Source organism: Bos grunniens, chromosome 4 (genome assembly GCF_055505025.1).
Source record: "Bos grunniens cultivar Pamir isolate PY7600 chromosome 4, Bosgru_T2T1.0, whole genome shotgun sequence".
NCBI lineage: Eukaryota > Metazoa > Chordata > Mammalia > Artiodactyla > Bovidae > Bos > Bos grunniens.
In genome coordinates, this window is record NC_141168.1 from 69439931 (window position 1) to 69464519 (window position 24589).

At 38.5% G+C, this 24589-nt stretch overlaps 1 protein-coding gene across 4 annotated transcripts in view; it reads left to right on the forward strand.

Annotated features, from left to right (window-relative positions):
• The window catches only part of CFTR (CF transmembrane conductance regulator), a 264214-nt gene that overhangs the window by 233738 nt on the left and 5887 nt on the right, over positions 1-24589 (forward strand). For all 4 annotated transcript variants that reach the window (XM_086396784.1, XM_086396783.1, XM_086396785.1 and 1 more), the window contains exons 23-24: positions 2378-2533; positions 15434-15523. In XM_086396784.1, the coding sequence (XP_086252910.1) occupies positions 2378-2533; positions 15434-15523 (246 nt within the window). The remainder of the gene's footprint in view (positions 1-2377; positions 2534-15433; positions 15524-24589) is intronic.

The window sequence follows — 24589 nt, forward strand, 5'->3', positions numbered from 1 at the left end:
CAACAGAAGACTTTGTTAGGTATGAATCAATTAGACATGTTGTTGAAAGCCATGTCTGACTTAATGCAATATAAGGAAACCAGAGAGATAGCTAAAACTTTATAGAAGTAAAGATTTACAAATTGCCTTAATCCAGTTTTATCCTAGTATAAAACCTTGGTTTTCTAAACATTTAAATATTTGCTTCTTAAGGAAAAAGAATGTAGTCATGTACCCTAATCATTAGAATCCTGGCTAATGATTTAAGAATCTGAAGCTCAAGGAACTTATCATCAAAAGTTCTTGATATGACTTTAGAGCAGTTCACTTCCTGCTCTTGAATTTCCCTTACCTTCTTTTTGTTCATGCCTCCCTGTACAAGGCATACTCAGATTGCTTCTACAAAGCTTTACTGTTGTGTTTGGAAAATCATCAAGTATGGTGAATGTGTTTGTACAAAATGGGCTGATTCAGAAATAGAAGTGTGCATATAAAATTCAACAAGATTTTTAAATTGAGTTAACCAAAATTGACTATATCTATTTGTTTAGATTTACTATAATAAGTTTATTCATATTCTACTAAATAAGTTTATTCATTCTGCCCTTCCCTCTTCTTTTCCTCCTTCCTTTCTTTCATCTTCCTCCTTCCCTCCCTTCTTTCATTTCTTCCATTTATCTGCCACCTACTCACCCCCCAATTTGTCCATCCATCCATCCTTTCATCTGACTGTCTCTCAGTCAGTCCAAATGTTTTTTATTTAGCACTTATGTGAACCAACCACTATGCCAGGTGCTGAGAACTCAATAGAAAACAAGATGGATTACCCTATCCTGTTGAACTGATATTCTTGGGGTGAACACAAGCAATAATCAAGAAAAGAATAAATAAAATAATTACCAATTGTGATCCATAGTATGAAGAACCTCAACAGGGTGTTCATGTGTAACATATTGTTTATCTGATTTCTGTTGTCTCAGAAAATAGGCATGTGTGCAAGTCCCATTATAGGGCTCTTATAATGGACAGAAAGGCAGATGCATCACAATTGTTTATTGGCTTACCGCAAAGTCCTAGTTTACTTCCTAGGCCTTTCTGATTGGTATTTAATATGTTAAAGTTCCTAATTGGTATTCAGTATGTTATTACTATTGTTGATTTGTGTATGCTCTCAAGCATTTATTGTAGTCCCTAATTAGTTCTGATTTAGAAACTGTTACTAGTCTGTAATGAGATAAATATAGAAACTGAGAGTAAGAATTCAGAAAATCATGTTTGATTTTATACTTAGCTATGGATTGGAAAGTCAAACACCAAACAAAATGAAAGTGTTTACCCCAAATGGTGTAAAAAGCCTGATTCTACAAGACTGTTCAGCTCTCTTGTAAAAAGGCCAAATGAGAAAAAAGAAATAGCAATAATGCAAGGGGAAAGAAAGAACTGTTCAGTGCCACTAAATGCTGAGCAGTTTATTCAGGGCTTCATTAATGGCCTCGCTCTGAGCATCTTCCTCCAAGTGCTGGTCTGAGCTGGCGTCAGAGAGCCGGCTCCGTGTGGGCCACCCGAAACACTCGCTGTCACCTTGCAGTGCACAGCCTTCTCAGTTCCATGCTGTGTTCGTAGAGTCTTTAAGTCACAGGAACAGGTTATTTTTTCTCTTTCCCTTAATATCCCTTTTGCTTCCTAAAATTCTGTTCTTGCCAATCAGAATGGATGGAAGAAGTTGATTTGACAACTGTCCAGGTACTTACCCACTGAGAAGTGGCAAGGCCCAACCTGTCTTTTGAGATAATGTGTAGCTCACTGAATTTATTGCGTCTTGTCAGGCCTGAACTTGGCCTTCACCTATTTTATTATGGACAGTATATGAATGTTAGAACTCCTGTGGATTTATTCATCTTCAAGCTTGTATTCACATTTGACTAGGGACGGGGGAGCCTCACGGGCTGCCATCTATGGGGTCGCACAGAGTTGGACACGACTGAAGCGACTTAGCAGCAGCAGCAGCAGATCAAGCTGTAGGTCTCTGCTTCTGGCTTGATCCCATTCTCAAAAATTATGTGCTTTAAGACACCCTTTGTTTTCTTCGATGTGAAATGGACCTTATTTTAACCTTTTTGCCATTAGTAAAAATCAGAGATAAATGAACTCGGCATCAGGGATCCAGTCCCTTATGGCCAGTTTCTATATTGTCTTCCAGAGTTGCTGTGTTCCAAATCAGTTTTAATCAGAATTGGAAGTATGTACAAAGTTTTGAATGAATAAGTGAGACTTCCTGGGTGATGATTAAAAAAAAATGTTTTCCATGGGTTTTTAAAATTCATGTATAATATCAGATTGCATTTATGGTATTGTATCTATGTGTCACAGGAGTAATTCCATCACTCTAATATTCTAGGTGGGCCTCTTGGGAAGAACTGGATCAGGGAAGAGCACTTTGTTACTGGCTTTTTTGAGACTGCTGAATACCAAAGGAGAAATCCAAATAGATGGTGTGTCTTGGGATTCAATTACTTTGCAACAATGGAGGAAGGCCTTTGGAGTCATACCACAGGTAAGCAATACAGAAAGACTTAACTAGTAAAAAAACTAAGTACATTTTCCCATTATTTGACACTTGAACTCAATAAATTCACATTTCCCTGCAAAACATATTCCCTTTGTATTGCTGTCTTTATTTTCTGTTATGCAGTCTTTTTATAGGGAGTAAAAGTATTTCTAGAAGTTTGGAATTCTCTGACATACAGTTGTTAAAATATTAATAACTTTGATAGCTTTTTCAGAAGATATAAGCCAGAGTAGGAACATGGGGCTTTTGTACTTAGCAACTTTTTTTATTCCTGCCTCAATGGTCTCCAAGTTAGCAATCACAGCAGATTGAGAAATGTTTTGCAAGTGAAGTATGCTGCTGAAATAACAAACTCGGAAGCATTATATAGTGGAATTGAAAATAGAAAATGTAATGATTGTTTTCTGTTCTTTGAATAGAATGAACCATGTCGGATTAATCTGTAGCTTTTTTTCAAAAATGTCACTCTTTGATTTGGGTTACAAAGGATCTTCAGCCTCACTGGTTTAGTATCATTCTATCTGTGTTATTATGCAAAAGGGCTTTTTAATTATGTAAGAAATAGCAATAGTTCCATTTTTCAATGACCTTAATGGAAACCAAGAAATGTCTTTACTGGGACCAAGTCTGAAAGGCATGAACTGTATGTCTACTAGTATTTGTTCTCATCTCTATGGATATAGTCTCTGTTTTATGATCTCTTTGTACTAATGGGCACTAAGTCCATTCCACTACCATGGTTCTAACAATTCTCTGCTTTAAACACAAAATTAAAATGCCAGGAGCATCTCTGGGTAGATGGACTACAAATCTAACCAGAGAAAATGGCTTGTATTTCCTGATAGATTACCTCTGTGGAACATTTTCCCCTTTCATCTAATGAGGCACTAAATATTGTGACTGCTAGACAGATGCTTTTAATTCATTTGTCTAGACTTTGTCATGGTGCCAGAAGCTTCATCCTGGTTGAACTTTTGAAAAACAGTATTGTTTCTTCAGGAAAAAAAGAGGGATTGTTAGTGGGTGTGAAGATGAAGAAACCCTGGGAATACAAGTATCCCGTGGTGACAGCATTAGGCAAGATAACAATGTTGAAGAGCTGGGGATAGAATCTGGTTGTCTAAGAAGCACTGCCATTCAATTGACTCTCTGTTTTCTGATCCAATTTTAAACGACAATAGTGAAGCTTTTGTTCTTCTTTGTTGTTCTTGTTTATACAGATCTGCTTGTTAGAGTAACCAAAGCTCTAAGAAATAATTTCATTTCATTGGGAGTCCTTTGTTTATCTCACTTGTGATAGAGAGATTTTTGTTTTATTGTATGTTCTATTTAGGGCTTCTCAGGTGGTACAGTAGGAAAGAATCCGGGTGCCAATGCAGGGGTCGAAAGTGATGCAAGTTCCATCCCTAGGCTGGGAGGATCCCCTAGAGAAGGAAATAACAACCCACTCCAGTTTTATTGCCTGGGAAATCCCATGGACAGAAGAGCCTGGCAGGCCCCTGTTCACGGGATTGCAAAGAGTTGTGCATGACTGAGTTACTGAGCACGCACATGTTCTATTTAGGAACCCAAATATGTAAAGTATGGAGGAAAACTAAGAAGGCTAGAGTTATGAAAATTTTTTATCTTGACTTTCTGTCAACATGAATCTTCCAAACTTCTTTTCCCCTCTTCCATGGCATCAAGTTTTATTATAAACTAAACAAGAAATACTTTAAGCTATGCCTTTATAAATGTGTGATCATGCTAATAATAAATGTTTCTCAATATACATGTTTACAACCCTGGTTTCTGGGACAGTCTTCCAGTATCACAAGGATGTCTGTAGGACAGAAAGTATTATTTCTTCTATAGTGACATCTTGAGAATGATAAATGAATGCCCAAGAGAGAAAGAGGGCAAACTCCTCAGACCTTTTTAACATCCAAATCAAGAGATGCTTTTATTTTCCCAACTTTCCTTTAAAAGTTCAAATTAAGCAATTTTTTTTTTCTTTCCTAGAGTTTGATCTTTAAAAAGCAGCAGGAAGAAATTAAAAATCCAGGAAGTATTTTTCTTTGCTTTTCCATCTTTTTTCCCCTCTTCTGTCTTCTTGACCTTGCAAGGCCATAGTTCCCCAAGACCTCTGACACTTGAGATATCAGAGATCTCTAGGTCAGTTAGTCATTTGTATCCAGATACATGAAACAGGAAACTTTGAACAGGAAACTTTCCTCTCCCTCAAAGTGATCCTGAAATATCAGCTGTGGAATCACAAGATGTCTTTAGTTTTGGCAAGTTCTTACTCTGTGTGTGTGTGTGTGTGTGCACGCGCGTGTGTGTGTTCTTTCTTCCTGTAGCTAGAAATCTTAGAAAAGGTACCAGCGTAGAAAACAGTACATTGTGTACATTTGAGGTGGCGCCTTTTTGAATTTGTTCTACTTTACCCTCTAAGCTCTGAGAGCATGAAGAGGAGACAATGAGGCCTATTGTCAGATCCCATTGACTTAGCCAGTTGAATACCAAGACTTAAAATTGTTCATTCACCTTGAACCTTGTTAATCACTTAATTCAAGAAAAGCAGAAAAATAAGTTAATTTTTAGAGCTTCAGATACAAATTTGAAAGGCTGCAAACTATTATTAGGGGATGACTCAGCCTACTCCTGCAGTGAGACTCTTTGATCTGAAAATAATCTATACCAACACAGCGTAGTATCTTTTGCTATGAGGGCTATCAGATAGGGTCAAATCATGTATCTGTAGAGCTGAACAATGATATTGTATGTGCAGCACTTCTCATTCAATTTCACAGTAATTAACAATTTAATACTTAGTCATTAAACTACTTCCACATGCTTTAAATGATAATAAGTACCATGGGTTCTGTACTTACAGTATAAGATATTGAGGTCTCAGTCCAGCCCATGAACTTTCAGTGAGAACTCATTGCTTAAGTCAGGGATCAGAGGAAGAAGCCAAAATGATAAATAGAGGTAATTAAGTGTAGTGGTGAACAATGAGAGAATCATTCACATGCTGAGAGAGAATCCAGCTCCAAGCTCTGTCATGGCTGCTTCCATCACAAACTGTATCCTTCCATCTTTTGCTCCCACTGTGCTTTTCTCATCTTCTTAAATTTTCTATTGCACACAAAGTAAATGTTTTACAGCACCATTCCAGCTCTGTGCTTTGTCAAGTCAAAAACCTTCTAGGACACCCCTTTCTTCACAAATAATGTCCAGATTTTTCCATTTGCGGTTTAGGTCCCTGATAATCTGGTTTCAACAAGCTTTCTAGTCAGGTCCACCACTCTTCACACCTGGCGCTTTTAAGTTTCAGTCAAGCAGGACTTGTGCCATGGGAGATACCTCAGTTTTCTCGCTCATTCCTCTGTCCCTGCATTTCCTCTGTCTGAGATGATCTTTCTTCAGCTGAGTCACTTTGGCATCTCAGAGATTAACTCTACCAGGTAGCCTTTTCTAGCTCCTTCCCTTCTCCCTTTAAGCCTGACTCTAACCCCAACTCTCCACTCCCGCATCCCAGTCCCAAGTGGGATCGAGAACTTTGTTTATAAATCTCTCCTGGCACTTCTCTATGTCTTATATTGGAATTATTTATGTATTTATTTAATTTCCACCCAGTATTGTAAACACTTTGTAGACATTCTAGTTAAGGAAGCAGATTTAAACATGAAGTCATAAGCAATCAGAAGATTAGCAAGAAGGCTGTAGTAGAAATGCAAAATAAAACATAGATTTTTTTTTTCCTCTTACTGTTTTTTCTATCTCTTATATAGCACATACAATAGCTTGCATGGTAGGACTCATTACCCACATTTTTTGGCTGAGTCATGAAATGCTTGCTGTCATTTCCAACAGGTTGTGGTTCTGCCTGGATCTGTATTTTACTAGTATTATAATCTTTGGCAAGTTATTTAATTTCTCCGAGCCTCAATTTCCTTGTCTGTAAAATGGGTATAATGGTAGTAACTACTTTACTGGGGGTTTATGAGGATTAAATGGGTAAAGGAACTTCAACTTCAAATAAGTTGAAGTACTTAAACTACTTCCTGGCATGTGTTAAGTACAATACAATACACTCTGTTGTTCTAGTTGTTACTTTTATTTATAGTTCCTTGAGAATAGGGATTCATGTCTCTTTCATTTATGTATTGGAAAGGAAATGAATGAATAAGTATTGACAGTTTCACAGAGAACATGATGATGAAAGTGGGCCTTAAAGGGTCATAAAATGTCTTGGTTTTAGAAACGTGTGTGGCAGGGAGTTGTGGAGAGGATATTCCAGGACCCCAGAGAGGCATATTATAAGCCACTACAGAGATGACAACTAGAATAAGAGTTGGGGGACAATGGGGAGAGAAGACCATCTGTTAGGAAGCATTAGGAGAAAGAGGGAGACTTGATTCGTACTAAAGTGGTCTAGTGAGGAGTGGGTTGAGTCTTCTTGAGCTGGGAGGTAGGTGGTAAAGGGCAGCAGAAGAGTATGCCATGCTAGCAGCTAGTGGACAGTGGATTTCAGTAGGCAGGACAGGGAGCAGGGAGATGGGCTCAGAAACCCCCTAGCTGTGATGTGTAAGAGCCTGAACTAAAGTGAATAGGACGTAGAGCATTGGGCGTGGAGTGCCGAATTTAAGGGAGAAAAGGAAAATGACTAGTCTGGGTATTAATACAACATAATTGTACTGTTTCTGAGCCTAAAAATTGGAAATTTATGGTAATTTGGTCAGATCTGGAAATCATGTTTTGATGTTATTTCTGAAAGTGTATATTAAAACACTGTAGTGTAAAATGTTGTGAAAAATGACTTTACAGAAACATAATTTGAACATAAGTTGTCATATATATACAAATAAATGATTTATAATCAAAATTATAGTTATTTTTATCAACCTTAAACACTTTTGACCAATATAATTCACCTACTTTTTGTTACTCGATGTTCCTAAAAGCAAAGCAGCATTTATTTTTAGACGTTCTGTAATGCCACCTTAGGATCTTGATTTGTTCATATTGGATGGATTTTAATTGTACAAATTTAACTTATAATGGAGTTTTGCAGACATTGCCAAAAGGTGAGCTCACAGACACTGTGATGCTTATAAGAATCTGGATCACATTTTAATGAAGCTATATATGGTCTTTGTACATATGTGTATATATACACATATATATATGTATGAAGGTATGTATATATGTAGGCTTCACAGTTTCGTACTAGTGGTAAAGAACCTGCCTGTCAGTTTAGGAGATATAAGAATCTCGGGTTTGATCCCTAAGTCAGGAAGATTCCCTGGAGGAGGGCATGTCAACCCACTCCAGTATTCTTGCCTGGAGAATCCCTTGCATAGAGGAGTCTGGTGAGCTGTAGTCCATAGGGTCACATAGAGTCAGACATGGCTGAAGTGACTTCATGTACTATACATATACATATTTCCCTTCTGAGCCAAAACAAAACAATACTATATTCTTAAAGATAAGTCATTCCTCCCACTTATTTAATTTATCGTACATTTAGTAACCACAGAAGCCAAATCCTTTTTTGTTTTTCATCTGACATCCAAGACTAAAGCATGATACCTGTTGCTGTGATGCTTGACCAGCTCCGAGCATTCCACCCAGGCTTGCCATCTCCAGTTGAGTGGTTGAGGAGTGAGCTTCAGGGAAGAGATAAGTCAGGTGGTGACCGATGGTGTTCTCTTTGTTCTTCCTTGAGTCCCAAGTATTGCTGTTTGTAGTGTACATCAGTTCAGTTCAGTTCACTCGCTCAGTCGTGTCTGACTCTTAGCGACCCCATGAATCGCAGCACTCCAGGCCTCCCTGTCCATCGCCAACTCCCAGAGTTCACTCAAACTCACATGCATCGAGTCGGTGATGCCATCCAGCCATCTCATCCTCTGTCGTCCCCTTTTCCTCCTGCCTCCAATCCCTCCCAGCATCAGGGTCTTTTCCAATGAGTCAGCTCTTCGCATAAGGTGGCCAAAGTGTACATACAGGACATTAAATAAACATCAAATATTTGTACATTCTGATTTTCCTACTGCTGAACACTTTCTTGAAAGAGAGGTAGCAGATCATTGTGATTTATAGTTTCAATTTTTTTTTTTTTTGCTGCACAGTCAGACTGTGCCACCTTGGTCAAACCATATAACTTCTCAGGACTCTGGCTGTTTCATTCATACACTAGGGAAAGGACATAAGTGACCTCCAAGGACATCTCACCTTTAGAGATGAGTTTGTTGGAACACAAATTTCAGTAGTATAGAAAACAATAAGATACCCACTGGCACCCCTCAGAAACAAGTGAGTGCCAGATACTATTTATAAGACTAGAGTGGCATGTTTGATTAACTGTATGAAATTGAATTCTGACTGAACTACTCTAACTTTTCTTTAAAGTTAAAATGAAAGTATTGATACTATTTTAGTGCTAGACTATAAATTTTAAACAAAAGACCTATAAAATTTGTCATGTCACATCATGTTTAGTCGCTTTAGTCGTGTCTGACTCTTTGCGATCCTATGGACAGTAGACCGTCAGGCTCATCTGTCCATGGGTTTCTCCAGGCAAGAATCCTGGAGTGGGTTGCCATGCCCTCCTCTGGGGGTTTGCCATGCCCTCCTCCTCCTCCAGGGATCGAATCCAGGTCTCCCTCATTGCATGCAAGTTCTTTACCATCTGAGTCACTAGGGAAGCATGGTATCAATTCCACTACATCTAAAATTTTTGGATGTCTGAAATTGAAAAGTTAAAGTGTTAGTCACTCAGTTGTGTTTGACTCTTTGCGATCCCATAGACAGTAGCCCGCCAGTCTCTTCTGTCCATGGAATTCTCCAGGCAAGAATACTGGAGTGGGTAGCTTTTCCCTTCTCCAGGGGTTCTTCCTGACCCAGGGATCAAACCCAGGCCTTCTGCATTGCAAGCAGATTCTTTACCAACTGAGCCACCAAGGCTTAGTCTAGTTTCAACAAATAACTTTCTTCCTTCATAATTTTGAATATGTATCTATTTTGCATATAAGTAAATGTTGCCATATGTTTGATAAATATTACATGTAAATTATCAGGCTACTGTGAAAAAGGTGTACCTTTTCTCAAGCTGTTACAAAGAAACATGAAAGCTTTAATGGGCTGTTATTATTATTCATTTAAAGACACTGGGTTTTGTTAGCTATTTTTCCATAAGGAAGAAAAATAATATTTGCTGAACTCTATTGATATTTTCATAATTTTACTTCTGATGTTCCCATCGGCCCATTTATTTCTTCAGACAATATTTACTGAGCATACACCATGTAAAGCCTGTTTGCTAATGACAGGTTACACAGCAACCATGGTCTAGGAGAAGAGTCAGACGTTAAAAACAAAATGCTCATAATACATATTTAATTTTATTAATAATATTCACTGTAAGCTGTGAAAGTAAAGTATAGATATTATGATATCCTATATTGAGGGACCTTATTTGGTTTTAAGAATCAAGAGAGATTCTCTGAGGAAGTGACATTGAACTTGAGACCTGAAAAATACAGTTGGCCATAGGAAGAAGACAGGAGATGAGATTCCCATGCAGGAAGGATAGAACGTGTGAAGTGAACTGAGGAATTGAAAGAAAGCCAGGTGGCTGGAGTGAAAAAGGGAGTGGAGTGGACAAAGCACTGGATGAGCCAGACAAGGTGAAAGAGGTTGTACAATGGTGGATCTGTAGGTCATCTTAAGGGTTTTACATTTTGCCCTGAATGTAATGGAAAACCATTGAAGGTTTTCTTTTTTTTTAATTTAAAAAATTTGTTTATTTTTGACCCTGTTGGATCTTCATTATTGCATTCAGGCTTTCTCTAGTTGCGGCGAGTGGAGGCTACTCTCTAGCTGCTGTTCATGGGCTTCTCATTGAGGTGGCTTCTCTTGTTGCAGAGCACAGGAGCTAGGGGATGCAGGCTTCAGTAGTTCCAGTATTGGAGCTCAGTGCTTGTAGTGCACAGGCTTATTTTCCCTGAGGGATCTTCCTGGACCAGGGATCGGACCCATGTCCCCTGCACTGGCAGACAGATTCTTAACCACTGGACCTACCAGGGAAGTCCCCACTGAAGGTTTTTTTAAAAGGTTAATGACATGATCCAGTTTATATTGATTGTGATTTCTTTGGTTTCTAAAGCAAGGAAATAGGAGATTCTTACAGTGTTCAGAGAAAGATGCTGGTGGCTTGAACTATGTGGTAGCCGAAGTGATAAAGAAATAAATGGCTTTGAGATATATTGGGTAAACAATCCACAGGACTGATGATTAATTCCTTTTGGGATAATCAGGGAGAAAGATAAGTCATGCATAACTCTGAATTTTATGGATTGATAAAATGAAGGGCTTCCATGATGGCTTAAATTGTTAAAACTCCACCTGCAATGTGGGAGACCTGAGTTCTATCCCTGGGTTGGGAAAATCCCATGGAGAAGGGACCAGCTACCCACTCCAGTATTCTGGCATGGAGAATTCCATGGACAGAGGAGCCTAGAGGGCTACAGTCCAGTTCAGTTCAGTTCAATTGCTGAGTTATGGTCTGGTTCTTTGCAACCCCATGGACTGCAGTACGCTAGGCCTCCCTGTCCAAATCCTGGAGTTTACTCAAACTCATGTCTATTGAGTCGGTGATAACTATTCAACCATCTCATCCTCTGTCATCCCCTTCTCCACACGCCTTCAATCTTTCCCAGCATCAGGGTCTTTTCCACTGAGTCATTTCTTCATATCAAGTGGTCAAACTATTGGAGTTTCAGCTTCAGCATCAGTCCTTCCAATGAATATTCAGGACTGATTTCCTTTAGGATGGACTGGTTGGATCTCTTTGCAATCCAAGGGACTCTCAAGAGACTTCTCCAACACCACAGTTCAGAAGCATCAATTCTTTGGTGCTCAACTATCTTTTAGTTCAACTCTCACATCCATACATGACTACTGGAAAAACCATAGCTTTGACTAGATGGACCTTCGTTGGCAAAGTAATTTCTCTGCTTTTTAATATGCTATCTATGTTGGTCATAATTTTTCTTCGAAGGAGCAAGCACCTTTTAATTTCATGGCTGCAGTCACCATCTGCAGTGATTTTGGAGCTCAAAAAAATAGTCTCTCATTGTTTCCCCATCTATTTGCCATGAAGTGCAATAATCTTCATTTTCTGAATGTTGAGTTTTAAGCCAACTTTTTCACTCTCCTCCTTCACTTTCATCAAGAGACTCTTTCATTCTTCTTTGCTTTCTGCCATAAGTGTTTTATCATCTGCATGTCTGAGGTTATTGATATTTCTCCCGGCAATCTTGATTCCAGCTTGTGTTTCTTCCAGTCCACTGTTTCTCATGATGTACTCTACATATAAGTTAAATAAGCAGGGTGAAAATATACAGCCATGACATACTCCTTTTCCTATTTAGAACCAGTCTGTTATCCATGTCCAGTTCTAACTGTTGCTTCCTGACCTGCATACAGATTTCTCAAGAGGCAGGTCAGGTGGTCTGGTATTCCCATCTCTTTCAGAATTTTCCACAGTTTATTGTGATCCACACAGTCAAAGGCTTTGGCATAGTCAGTAAAGCAAAAGTAGATGTTTTTCAGGAACTCTCTTGCTTTTGTAATGATCCAACAGATATTGGCCATTTGATGTCTGGTTCCTCTGCGTTTCTAAATCCAGCTTGATCATCTGGAAGTTCATGGTTCACGTATTGTTGAAGCCTGGCTTAGAGAATTTTGACCATTACTTTACTAGCATGTGAAATAACTCCAATTGTGTGGTAGTTTGAACATTCTTTGGCATTGCGTTTCTTTGGGATTGGAATGAAAACTGACCTTTTCCAGTCCTGTGGCCACTGCTGAGTTTTCCAAATTTGCTGATATATTGAGTGCAGCACTTTCACATCATCATCTTTTAGGATTTGAAATAGCTCAACTGGAATTCCATCACCTCCACTAGCTTTGTGCATAGTGATGCTTCCTAAGTCCCACTTGACTTCACAATCGAGGATGTCTGGCTCTAGTTGAGTGATCACACTATCATGATTATCTGGGTTGTGAAGGTCTTTTTTGTATAGTTCTTCTGTGTATTCTTGCCACTTCTTCTTAATATCTTCTGCTTCTGTTAGGTCCATACCATTTCTATCCTTTATTGTGCTCATCTTTGCATGATATGTTCCCTTGGTATCTCTAATTTTCTTGAAGAGATCTCTAGTCTTTCCCATTCTATTGTTTTCCTCTATTTCTTTGCATTGATCACTGTTCTACAGTCCATGGGTTCACAAAGAGTCAGACATGACTGAGTGGCTTTCATTTTCAAAATAAAGGTACTATCTGTCAAAATGGAAAAGCCCAGGGGTAGAGTAGATTTTAGAAAATCGAAAAATGTGACATCTCCCCCATTTTACGGTAACATTGAAACTTAAAAAGATTGGGTTCTTGTTCATAGGTACACTCGCCGGGCAAGAGCTGCTTTGTCACAGCATCTGCGCAACGCACCTTGCCCTTAACAAACTTCTGTGTTTGCTTTGATGTTATAATACCTTCAGCCTCTACCTATGGTCCTCCAGAACATTGACATTTTTCCATTTGGCCAAAGTAAGATTTCATATTGTGCTGTTCCATTGGATACGTAAGTCTCCATGAAAGTTACAAGGACACTGTAGCCCAAATAAAAGCCTTTGAATCAGGACTTGCATAGGAAGAGAAAGCTAAACTCTCAATTCACAGTGTGGGTACTGAGCCTGTGGCTTGAGGGATGGATAGCACTGCTTGAATTGACAACTGTGCTGCTGAGTGCAAATGGGCTCTTTATGGACCCACTGGGCTGCTTCTGCCCAACCTTTAATCTTTCCTAAGCTCCAGACCAGGAATCAAAACTGGTCTGCCCAGGACTTGAGGCATTTTGCTATGAATTTGCGGAGCACTCTAAAGGTTTGAATTCCAACTCTACAACTACTAGCTCAGTAACCTTGGGCTAGTCACTTAACTTGTCCCAAGTGTGATTTCTTCATGAACAGCAGTAAGATCTGTCTCATTACATTTATATGAAGATAAAAAGAGACAACACATGTAAAGAGTCTTATCTGGCCTGTGGTAAGCCGGCCATAGACTCTGTTGTAGCCTCTGAGTTCCTGGTAGGATAACTTTAGTGAAGTGATGCATTGTTTGATACTTCATAAACCCTTACAGTTGTTATTTCACATCTTTCTCAGTAATGCTAGAAACTTTCATATAAAGAAAACATTAAAAGAAAGTGTGTGAAAGACAGTAAATGGCAAAATTCCATTGGCAAGCCTTTGAACTGTAGATACTAAATAAACCTGATTGCTTCAGTAATAAATTGGCATTCCCAGAGCCACTTCTTATTTAATTCTCTTCATCAGAATCTCTCAATAGCATACATTGTCTGTTCTCTTTAGCTTATTTGGACATTGCTTTCATTTACTTGGGAGCTTGGAGGAGGATATACCAAAAATATATCCATCACCTCTTATGAGCCCACGAGTCATATATTGTCTCATGTTCACTTCTGTAAAGCAGTGGAAGCATCCCTTAGGAACTGATTTGATGCAAATTAAGAAATACCAGCATAATCTTGTTGCCTTCTGCAGAGGGTTCCTGAGATATTTGGCAACAACCTTGTTCCTTAAGCCATAGATTATGCCCCAGGGAATGAGGTCTCCAATAGGACTATCCTTGAACTTGACTGCCATGGCAAGGCACAGACACCATTCATCTGGGACCAACTTACCTTTTGTAGTTCCTCACAGATCAGATGGGTGCTGAGCATTCTGTCTTAGTCTAAGGCAGCTAGTGAAAATTAAATATTCAAAAAATGTAGTTAGCAGCTCTCTTGATTGTGTCATTAACCACAGACAAAAGAAAAAAGGTAAAGAAAAAAATTTTCTGAATGTTAACATCAGAAGTATTTTTCAGTTCACCCATATATACAGAGAGAGACCTAAATATTATTATTGTTGTTGCATTTCCCAATGAGACAGTGATTTTCTTATTTTTTTTTTTATTCATATAGGCAGACTTAAGTAGACAGTGATGTAGCAAGCAAGGGCGATAGCTGTGTAGTGTTCCTTAACAGGAAATTAGATTGTCAGTTTGCCACCTCAGCACCATCCATCTCGTCTGCCCTCCTTCCCTCTGTGACATGCAGTCAGTTACACAAATATTTGATTTTCATTCTTTCACTGACTTCTAAGTTGTAACCCTTTCCTGTGCCTGTCTAGTTACACATGTGCCTTGGTTTATACACCATATGAACATATGTGTTTGAGTGTCTGTAAATTCACACAGTTTCAAAATCCCTTAGGAAGGTAGGATTATAAAAGAAATCCAAGGAAAATACCGGTACAAAATAAGAATTTTGTTCTAACAAGTTCATTATAACTCATAAACATAATTTTTTTTTTGGCCACACTGTACGGTATGTGGAACGTCCCTGACCAGGAATGAGACTTATGTCCCCTGCTGTGGAAATATGGAGTCTTAACCACTGAACCACTAGGGAAATTCTCATAAGCATAATTTTTAACTGTTTAATTTTATATTATATTTGCTTATAATAATATTGCTCTGAATAAAACATTTTAATTTCCCACAACTTAAAGTGATCTCAGTTTCTTTATCCTAAGGACATGGAAGTTAGATAAGTATTCACAAGGGGTTTCAGATGTAGCTATAATATTTTATTTCTTTAAAAAAGATACCAAGCAAATATAAAAATTTTTTAAATTAAAACTGAGTGGTAAGTACATGGATGTTTTATTATTTTAAAATATTTTTTCTGTTTCGAATATTTCACAATAAAATAAGGGAAATACACAAAGATGTTTAGGTTATTCATGCTTTCCTCTTTTTTTTTTGTTACTATAGAAAGTATTCATCTTTTCTGGAACATTTAGAAAAAACTTGGATCCCTATGGACAGTGGAGTGATCAAGAAATATGGAAAGTTGCAGACGAGGTAAGGAAGCTAACTGAAGTAGTTTTGGAAAGGGTTGCTCATATACACACGATTGGTTATCATAGCTGAGATAATTTTGTTACTTACCTTTGTGCGTGTCGGTACACGTGTGTGTATAAATTTCAAATGGAAAACTCTAATATTCCTGGATCACCCACCTCTTTGGATTAGACTTTTTCTCAGTGGTCAGTCAGGCTCCAGGGCCAGCATTACTTTAGCCTTCCTCCAGAATGTGCATCACTGAGGCATGAACTAGGAGAGACCTAGACACCTACAGCACACCAGGATTATTCACAATCCAGAGAAGCTTCTGTCCATACCTTCTCATCTATTCCCCATCTGGGTTCTGAAGGTTTCCCAGCACAAAAACAAAGCTTTGGTTTGGTATGATACACTTCTCTGGAAAGCACAGGTTTAGCAAAAGGGAGATGATAATTTTAGAGGACCTACAGGTGGCTACAGTCTTCTCTGGAAGTCACCAGGAGTCAATTGCCTTCGGGAGCATTTGTCATGAGCATCTCTATGCAAAATATGATACTAAATGACCTAGATATGGCATGCTATATTCTTTGAGGTCATTAGTACACCATAGGAAATACATGGTTTGAAATGGAATCTAAATTCCTGAATAACAACCTGTATCATAATGAAATAACAGCCTGTTTATAAAGAACAAGTGGTTCATTATAATTGAAGGTATTATACAGAGGAATTTAGAGTTGGTGGAGAGTGTAAATGGAAATCTTGGCTTGCTTGATAGACACTCTAGCTGTTAACTAATAATTCTTGAAATACAGGCATCGTATTTAAGAAAGGAGAACATAAGTTGTTCTAGTTTATTAAACTTGAGGTTTATGTCCAAAGATCTGAATGGTGCCTGACTACAATTATGGGACTTAAGAACATTAGATGCAAAGGCCTTCTTAGAGAACACTGTTTCCAACATATTTGGAAATCTTTTTATTCCAAATTTTCTTTCCTTGTCTGCCTCCCTTCAGAGTGGATCTTGCCAGGAGCTTTGACATGCCCATGAGTTTAAACACTTACCCATTGAATGTCTAACCTTAACATGCCCCTAATAAAATGCACTTAGATTAACCGTCTTCATTATCAAAGTTTCCTTATTACTGAACAAACAGGGTTTTTAAAGAAAACATTAACTAAATTGCAAGTGACACATTTTAATGTCTTTGATGTGACTTCAGAGAATGAACTATAGGAACACAATGTGGTGGGAGAGAAACTTTGAAAGGAAGACAGAATACTTTATAAAATCTGCAAGTATTGCCAAGTCACAATAAAATTTACAGGAAATCAGGGTCATAAAAATAGTCTAAAGTTTTAGAAGACATGGTTAAGATTTTTTTTATCATTACAATTCTTATTTTAATGATATATATTTCAGACATTCAAGTTATGTTACAATCTCTAACATATTTTATTCTTTATGAATTTGAGAACAGTAATAGGTAAAATCCCATCAGCAAGTTGTATCATTTTAAAAGTTTTACATATTCAAATTTTGATTGTCATTGCCAAACTGCTACACAAAATAAGATATGCTAATGATACTTCTAATTATTTTGTAATGTAATATTTGTAATGTAATATTATGTAAATAATTATTTACATTATAGGCAACTGAGAATACTCCTGACATTGGTTACTGATTATAGTATACAAATTTAACTACCCACCAGAAAATTTTCAAAAGCTCTCAGAAAAAAAAAATACTCAAAATCACAGAAATTCTGTTCTCACAGAAGTATATATGGAAACATTAAAAAAATACATAGCCACTTAAACATTTTATATAAAAATTAACATTCATTTAGATATAAATGAAGCAAGTTTATACACAATTAAGGTCATAGCTGAAATTCCATTTCCATATTTTTTTCAAAAAGAAAAAATGTAAAGCAATGAATATATTTTTAAAAAGAAATTATCCTATCTATATCCCTAAAACTAATTTTACGTATGTATGTGTATATACATTTACAATATGTTTGTATATGCATATACATTTTCAACCAGGATGTTTATATAGTATAGCAAAATTACCATTACTTTATATTAGCTATGAAAATATGACTTAAATGACAATTCCCTTTTAATGTCTTCCTTTCTTCCTAAAGATAAAAATAAAATCCTTTGGGCATTTTTCTTTGTTAAAAGTATACAATCTAATCTTTTCCTATGAGAATCTGACTATCTGAAGACATGGAGACAATCTATGTATCCCCATGCCCCAAAACCCACTGCGTAAACACCCAGCTGTAATGATAGACCCAAGATGGCAGAGTAGAAGGTCAGGGGCTCATCTTCTCCTGTGAACTCCGAAATTACAACTCGCTGCTGAACAACCTTTGACAGGAGAATGAAGGATCCCACCAAAAAAGGATACCCCACATCCAGCAAGACAGGTGGAGGGGCGAAATTACATTTAGAATCAAACCCCATACCCGTCAGAGATGCTTGGAGGGCTCAAACAAAACCTTGGGCTCACCAGGAGATGCCACAGAGTCTGCGCCAGACCTGCCTTTGAGTATGAGTGTCTCCTGTGGAGGTATGGATCAGCAGTGGTCTGCCGCTGGGGCAGAGGCTCTGGATGCAGCAGACCTGGGTATAGCACAAGCACTTTAAATGCCAGTATAATGCAAAAATTTTACCTGTTTAGATTTTTATTTGATCAGCTCATATTTAGGTATATCTTTTTACTGGTCTTTTTAAAATAATTTGCTGTTCATAAAGTTACTGCTGCTGTCCTTGTATTAATGTCATGTATTTGAAGAGTAGTGATAAATTTTTGTTGAAGTATCCTGAGAATAGAGCACAGACAAAGCAGCAAAAGCCCAGAGAAGCAGAAAATACATTGGCTTACAAGTTATGGGGTCTGCATTTAATCCTGTATGGTTGATCATACACTTTGCACATTCGGGGATGTGTCCATTACTTACCTGGACAGGAGACTGGGATGAAAGATGTCAACCAGGACTGGCCAGGGAAAACTGGGATTGAATGTCATCTCATCCGGTCCTCTCTGTGACCTTAGTGTGACTCGTTTCTCTAGAGGGAAATGAAGTGAGTTATAGCAGAGAGTTAAACACTTGAATCTTATCCCAAGAGCACCTTCTTTGTAATTCCCCTTTCCCTGAAAGGGAAATCAAAAGGCTCATGAAGACAGTGTCAGGCCAAGAAATACTCTATTTCTACCTTGGATTTGGCCCTACAGTACAGTGTGGAACCTTTGCACATCTGGACTGGATCATGTGAAGCCATGAGGAACATGCCTAGTTACAAGCTCTAAGACTCGGGAGCAACACTGGTGGCCAAAGCAGCTCTTTCACCCTTTGCGCCCTGGCCCAGACCTTCATCCTGGCATTGTACGCCTTATCATTCAATGGATGAGTTTAAAGCAAGTCCAAGGGAGAGAAAGAGTTTTTGTCTATGACCTGGAACTATGAAAGTCTAAATTCCCCACCCCTAAACCACTGAGGACCAGATATCTTCTACCTAGGAGCCCTGACTACCAGCTGTGTAGACCAAGAGCATTTCAAAGGAGGCTGAGTCTTGAGGGAGAAAAAAAAAGTAGACCCCTAGCATTGTGGACTAATAAATTGGTAGGGTTGCTATCAATTTTCAGGCTAGTATGTATAAGAGGCCCAGCCTAGGGCCTGGCAAGTAACAGTCAGTGAACATTAGCTGTTATAGTCATGTTTTCATGTGGTCTTTATCTGGTCAGCTTTTATATGTTGCTGTTTGACAGAATCCTATTTGTTGTCTTACTTTACTTACTCTTCCTGGAAAATATCATGCATCTTCATAGCTCTAACTAATTCCTCTGTGCTGCTGCTGCTGCTGCTAAGTTGCTTCAGTCGTGTCCGACTCTGCAACCCCATAGACGGCAGCCCACCAGGCTCCCCCGTCCCTGGGATTCTCCAGGCAAGAACACTGGACTGGGTTGCCATTTCCTTATCCAATGCATGAAAGTGAAAGTGAAGACTCTCAGTTGTATCTGATTCTTAGCAACCCCATGGACTGCAGCCTACTAGGCTCCTCCGCCTCTATGCTACTGACTCCCAAATCTACCTGTTCCCAGAGCTCCCTCACTGACGTTTCAGCCTGGACAGGCATCTTATGTCCATAAGTGAGTTTCTTAGCTGCACCAGCCACACAGTTGCCCTGCATTTCCAGTCTTAGTGAATGGCATCACCAGCTTCTTATTGCCCAAAGCCAAGATCTGGGGCTCATCCTTGACTCCCAATTTCTCCACCTGTCTCCACCTATTACGTTCTGTCAAGGGTGTTTCCTGCAAATATCTAGAATATATTCACTTTTCTCTGTCCTCATCTCACACCACTCCTAATTCTTCTGTGGATTTTTGAAATAGACCTCTTTCCAGTTTCTCTCTTACTGGCTCATTCTGCCCTTTGCAGCCTTGCATCTGATTGCTTGTTTCTCCCCTTCTTATGGCTTCTTATTGTCTTTTAGGCAAAGTCCACACTGCTCATAGTTGATGTGATTTTGTCTCTGCCTGTCTCTAAACTCCCTCCCCAACTGTCCCTGCTTACCAGGATCCAGCTACACTGAATTTATTTGGTTCCTCTAAGGCACCTTGTGCTCTCTGTTCTGCAGAGGCTTTTTCACATGTTCTGTGGCTGGGACATCCTGCTAGCCCTTCACTACCTGCCCCTCCTCATCATTCAGGCCTCTACTTACACTTCACTTCTTCTCAGAAACCTGCCCCGAAGCTCCAGGTATGAGGAGCCCCTCCTACGTGTCTCCTGTACCTCCATGCCTGTCACAGCTTTCTCCACACAGGAGAGAGATTTGCCTCTTAACTTGTGCACTTCCCCCACGGGCTTGTAAGTTCCTCGAGGGTAGGGATGAGTCTCTGTGGTGTTTCCAGTGCCTAGAGCAGGGTGGGGCATGTGGATGGTGTTCAGTGAATATGGACTGAATGAATGAATGAATGATTTGATTCGTTTATGTAAATGAAAAAAATAAATTGTCCATGTGTAATGTGTCGTGAAGGCAGCCTTGTGATCCATCCACACGGATATCACTGTTTGTCAAGAGCATGCTGGGGCTTGGCTGGGATGGGTGGGTGCAGCTCCCTCCCTTGGTTTCTGGTTCACAGACTCTTTCCCCACAGTGAGGTGCCCTGATGTTGTCTATCATCTCAAGCTCCTTCACCTCAGTCTCAGTGTTACTCAGTGTTATCCAAACTGATAGAATGGAGACTTTTTGGTAATTGTTTGCTCCTTAGATTGCTTATAAAATAGTTTCTTTCTTTACACATCAATAGTCAGGTAAGCTATTTTAGAGAGCAAGCTAAATAGCAGAAATAGTGGCCTTTTAGGTTGAAAGTTTGTCCTGGAAAACCTGTAGAGTAGCAAAAGAAATGTCTGAGGGAGCTGACAGAGTCTGTCTTTGTAACTACCTGCCAATGGACTCCCCAGTCCAACACTTTACTCTCCTTATTTTTTTTTTTCATGTTTCCTTGTCACAAGAACTAACTCTTGCTCTATAACATTTCAGAGTACAACAATTGCAAAAGTCAATACTTTTCCTTTTCAGACTATAACACATTTTTTAGTTTGATATGTCACAAAATAAAATTTGTTCTTTGTAAATAGCAGTTTGGAAGTATGTATGATTTATCAGTTCAGCCACAGAAAGCTGGCAAATGCTTTTTTCCTAAAGTTCTTTATATCTACAAACTGTGGATGCTTTAAGTTATTTGCAATGCTAAGTTGGAATGAAAATAATTAGAAAGTTGAGATTCCATATATTTAAAATTCACATTAGTTTGGACAGACTAAGCTAAAGTTTATATTTGTTTTTAATCTATTGAAAAATGGTTTGTGGCAATAGTGCAAATAACATAGAATATAAACACACACACACACACATATATATGTGCATATGCATGTATATTTATTTATTTTATTTTTAAAGAATTTATTCTTTAAATAAAATAAATTTATTTTATTTATTTTATTTTTATTATTTATTTTTTAAAAATTCTGCTGTTAAAGATCATTAAATTATATGATTTCTGTAGCAAGTTCCCTTTCAGTATTTTTTTTTTTTCTTTTACAATAGCACTTTTCACTTTGAGAAATAATTTCCCACTTGTTAGTTTTCTCCACATCTGAACCATGAGTTCCTTAAGGGCAGAGTCTGGTTTAATTCATCGTTGAATTCCCAGGTCTGCCATAGTACCTAGAATTTAATAAACTCCCATTAAGAGTCTATTAAGGAATCTATTACTAAGCACCAAAAAAAAAAAAAAATAAATCACGAGGTTAATTTAAGCCATTCTTATTGGCACGTGGAATTGGTAATAAGAGCTTTGTTATCTTTTCAAAACTAATTACTAGTCTGTCTTGCTTCCTATTTTCTCTCTAAAGCCTATCACCATATCAGGCAGGAAATAGGTAATTAATACATTAAATATTCACCGACTTCAAATTTAAAGTTTTACTAACTTATGTTTACCTTTCTCTAGTGAATATGGTTTTAAAAGATTTTTACTATACTTGGTAGGGAGTTGATCAGAGAGATAGAAATGTGGCCAAATGCACCCTAGATTGGTCTGCCTCTCCATCACTCATTGCATAGTTTTGTTCTCTAAATATTAACAGTGCTGTGTATTTAGGTACTTGTTTATTGTGTTAAGTTTCATGTGGGTAAAAACTACAGACTTTGTTCAGCTCTTTATCACAGGAAAGTACAGAGTATAACTCACTAAAGTAGCTTTCCCAGTGTGGCCTTAATAGATAAGGGTAGGAGTGATCTGAATCTAAAAAGGGAGACTACATACTGAGAAACATTCTTAGCAAAATCCTAACCCTGTTACTAGGGGCATGATGTAAATCGTTAGTATTGTAATACTTCCTGTTAACTTGCTTTCTACGGTAACTTACAAAGAGGAAATCTTACAAATCATGCTGTCATACCTGTGAAGTGTTTCAGTGACCAGGCCTATGACTTGGAATTCCCCAGGTTCTAACAATACTAATAGTTAGGGTGGATTAGGTGCTTACCCTGTGCTACACTTTGTGGCCAGATCTTTCCACAGGTTGTCTCATTTAATCCCCATTATAATCCTCATTATAGTCTATCCTATTATTTTCCCCATATCTTCCCCATGAGCTAGGTGAGACTTCCAGTAATACAGTTGACATCATCAGCAAAGGAGTGGTGGAGTGCAGACTGAAAGCTACTTGTGTGTGACATCCAAGCTCTAGTATTTTATTAGTAGTTTTCTTGATGCTTAATTTGACTTATAAAAAATTCCCCAGTATTTCTGATTCATCTGAAGAAAATACTGACTTACAGTGTTAAAAAACTTCTTCTTTTATACTTTTTAAAAAGAGGTTTTATAGAATCTGAAAAATGAGAAAACAGAGATATGCAGATGAAGTGACTGGTCTTAGGTCATGGTCTATAGTGGCAGAGCTAAACCAGGCACCATTTACCATTTGTCATTCGTCTTTAAATTTGGATTTTTAAGAATCATTCATCAAAGCTGTGTTTGTCTTGTTTGGTCAGCATTCTAGGGGCTCAGTGCACATTGTTGAACAAATGGATGGATGTGTTGAGGCTGGCAATGAGTCCAGCGAGGTCACTGAGCACATGTCTTTATGCTCAGGAAGCTGACAGTCTAACAAGGGAACTCGCACCCATGCTTCTGGGACTATGTGCCTGACTGACCTAGAAGCTGATCAGGAGTATTTGGAAGGATACCCCTTGCTAAGCTATGGCACAGACCTGAGAAGGTCAAGGTGTAGAGGGAGCTAGAAGATGTGTGTTTAGTGCTACTGGAAGTAAAGGTAGAGAGGGCTGGATCTGCCATGTGAGAGAGTTCAGTTGTTCTGTCAGAACAGCCACTGTAGGTTTTAAAACAGAGAAGCAATAGGGTCAAACCTCTATTTTAGAAGGGTTCTTGTGGGGTTTTGGTGGAAAAGGAAATGGCACCCCACTCCAGTACTCTTGCCTGAAAAATCCCATGGACGGAGGAGCCTGGTTGGCTACTGTCCATGGGGTCAGCAAAGAGTCAGACACGACTGAGCGACTTCACTATGTGGGGTTTTGGGGTGACCAATCAACTTGAGATCTATAGTATGAAGTTTAAGAGATGATAATGGCCTGGATTCAGTTGTTATTCAGTTTGGGGCTAGTGAGAATGAATAAGATTAAGAAGTATTTGAAAGAGGCCTGGGGCTGGAGATAGAAGTGAAAAATCATTCGTTTATCAGTGGTAGTCAAGACCTTAAGAATGAATGAGATCTTGGAAGAAGTATTTGGAGAGCTGGCAATGAGGAAAACTAATATTCAAGGGACAGGAAGAGAGAGTTACCTACACATGATAATAGGAAGGAATGGTTGTAGAGGGTGTGGTTTCTCATAAGCCAAGGACTAGATGTTTGAAGAAGGGGAAAAAAAAATTTTCTGTGGTCTCAGGCAGTAGAGACAATAGATGCGCACTCCTTGTTTAAGATTTCTAGATGACAAAGGGTAAATATTAAATAATAGCTAAAGGAAAAGCTGGAGCCAAGTGAGGGGTTTTTTTTCTTTTTTTTTTTTTCCTAATTTTATTTTTAAACTTTACATAATTGTATTAGTTTTGCCAAATATCAAAATGAATCCGCCACAGGTATACATGTGTTCCCCATCCTGAACCCTCCTCCCTCCTCCCTCCCCATACCATCCCTCTGGGTCGTCCCAGTGCACTAGCCCCAAGCATCCAGTATCGTGCATCGAACCTGGACTGGCAACTCGTTTCTTACATGATATTTTACATGTTTCAATGCCATTCTCCCAAATCTTCCCACCTTCTCCCTCTCCCACAGAGTCCATAAGACTGTTCTATACATCAGTGTCTCTTTTGCTGTCTCGTACACCGGGTTATTGTTACCATCTTTCTAAATTCCATATATATGCATTAGTATACTGTATTTATGTTTTTCCTTCTGGCTTACTTCACTCTGTATAATAGGCTCCAGTTTCATCCACCTCATTAGAACTGATTCAAATGTATTCTTTTTAATGGCT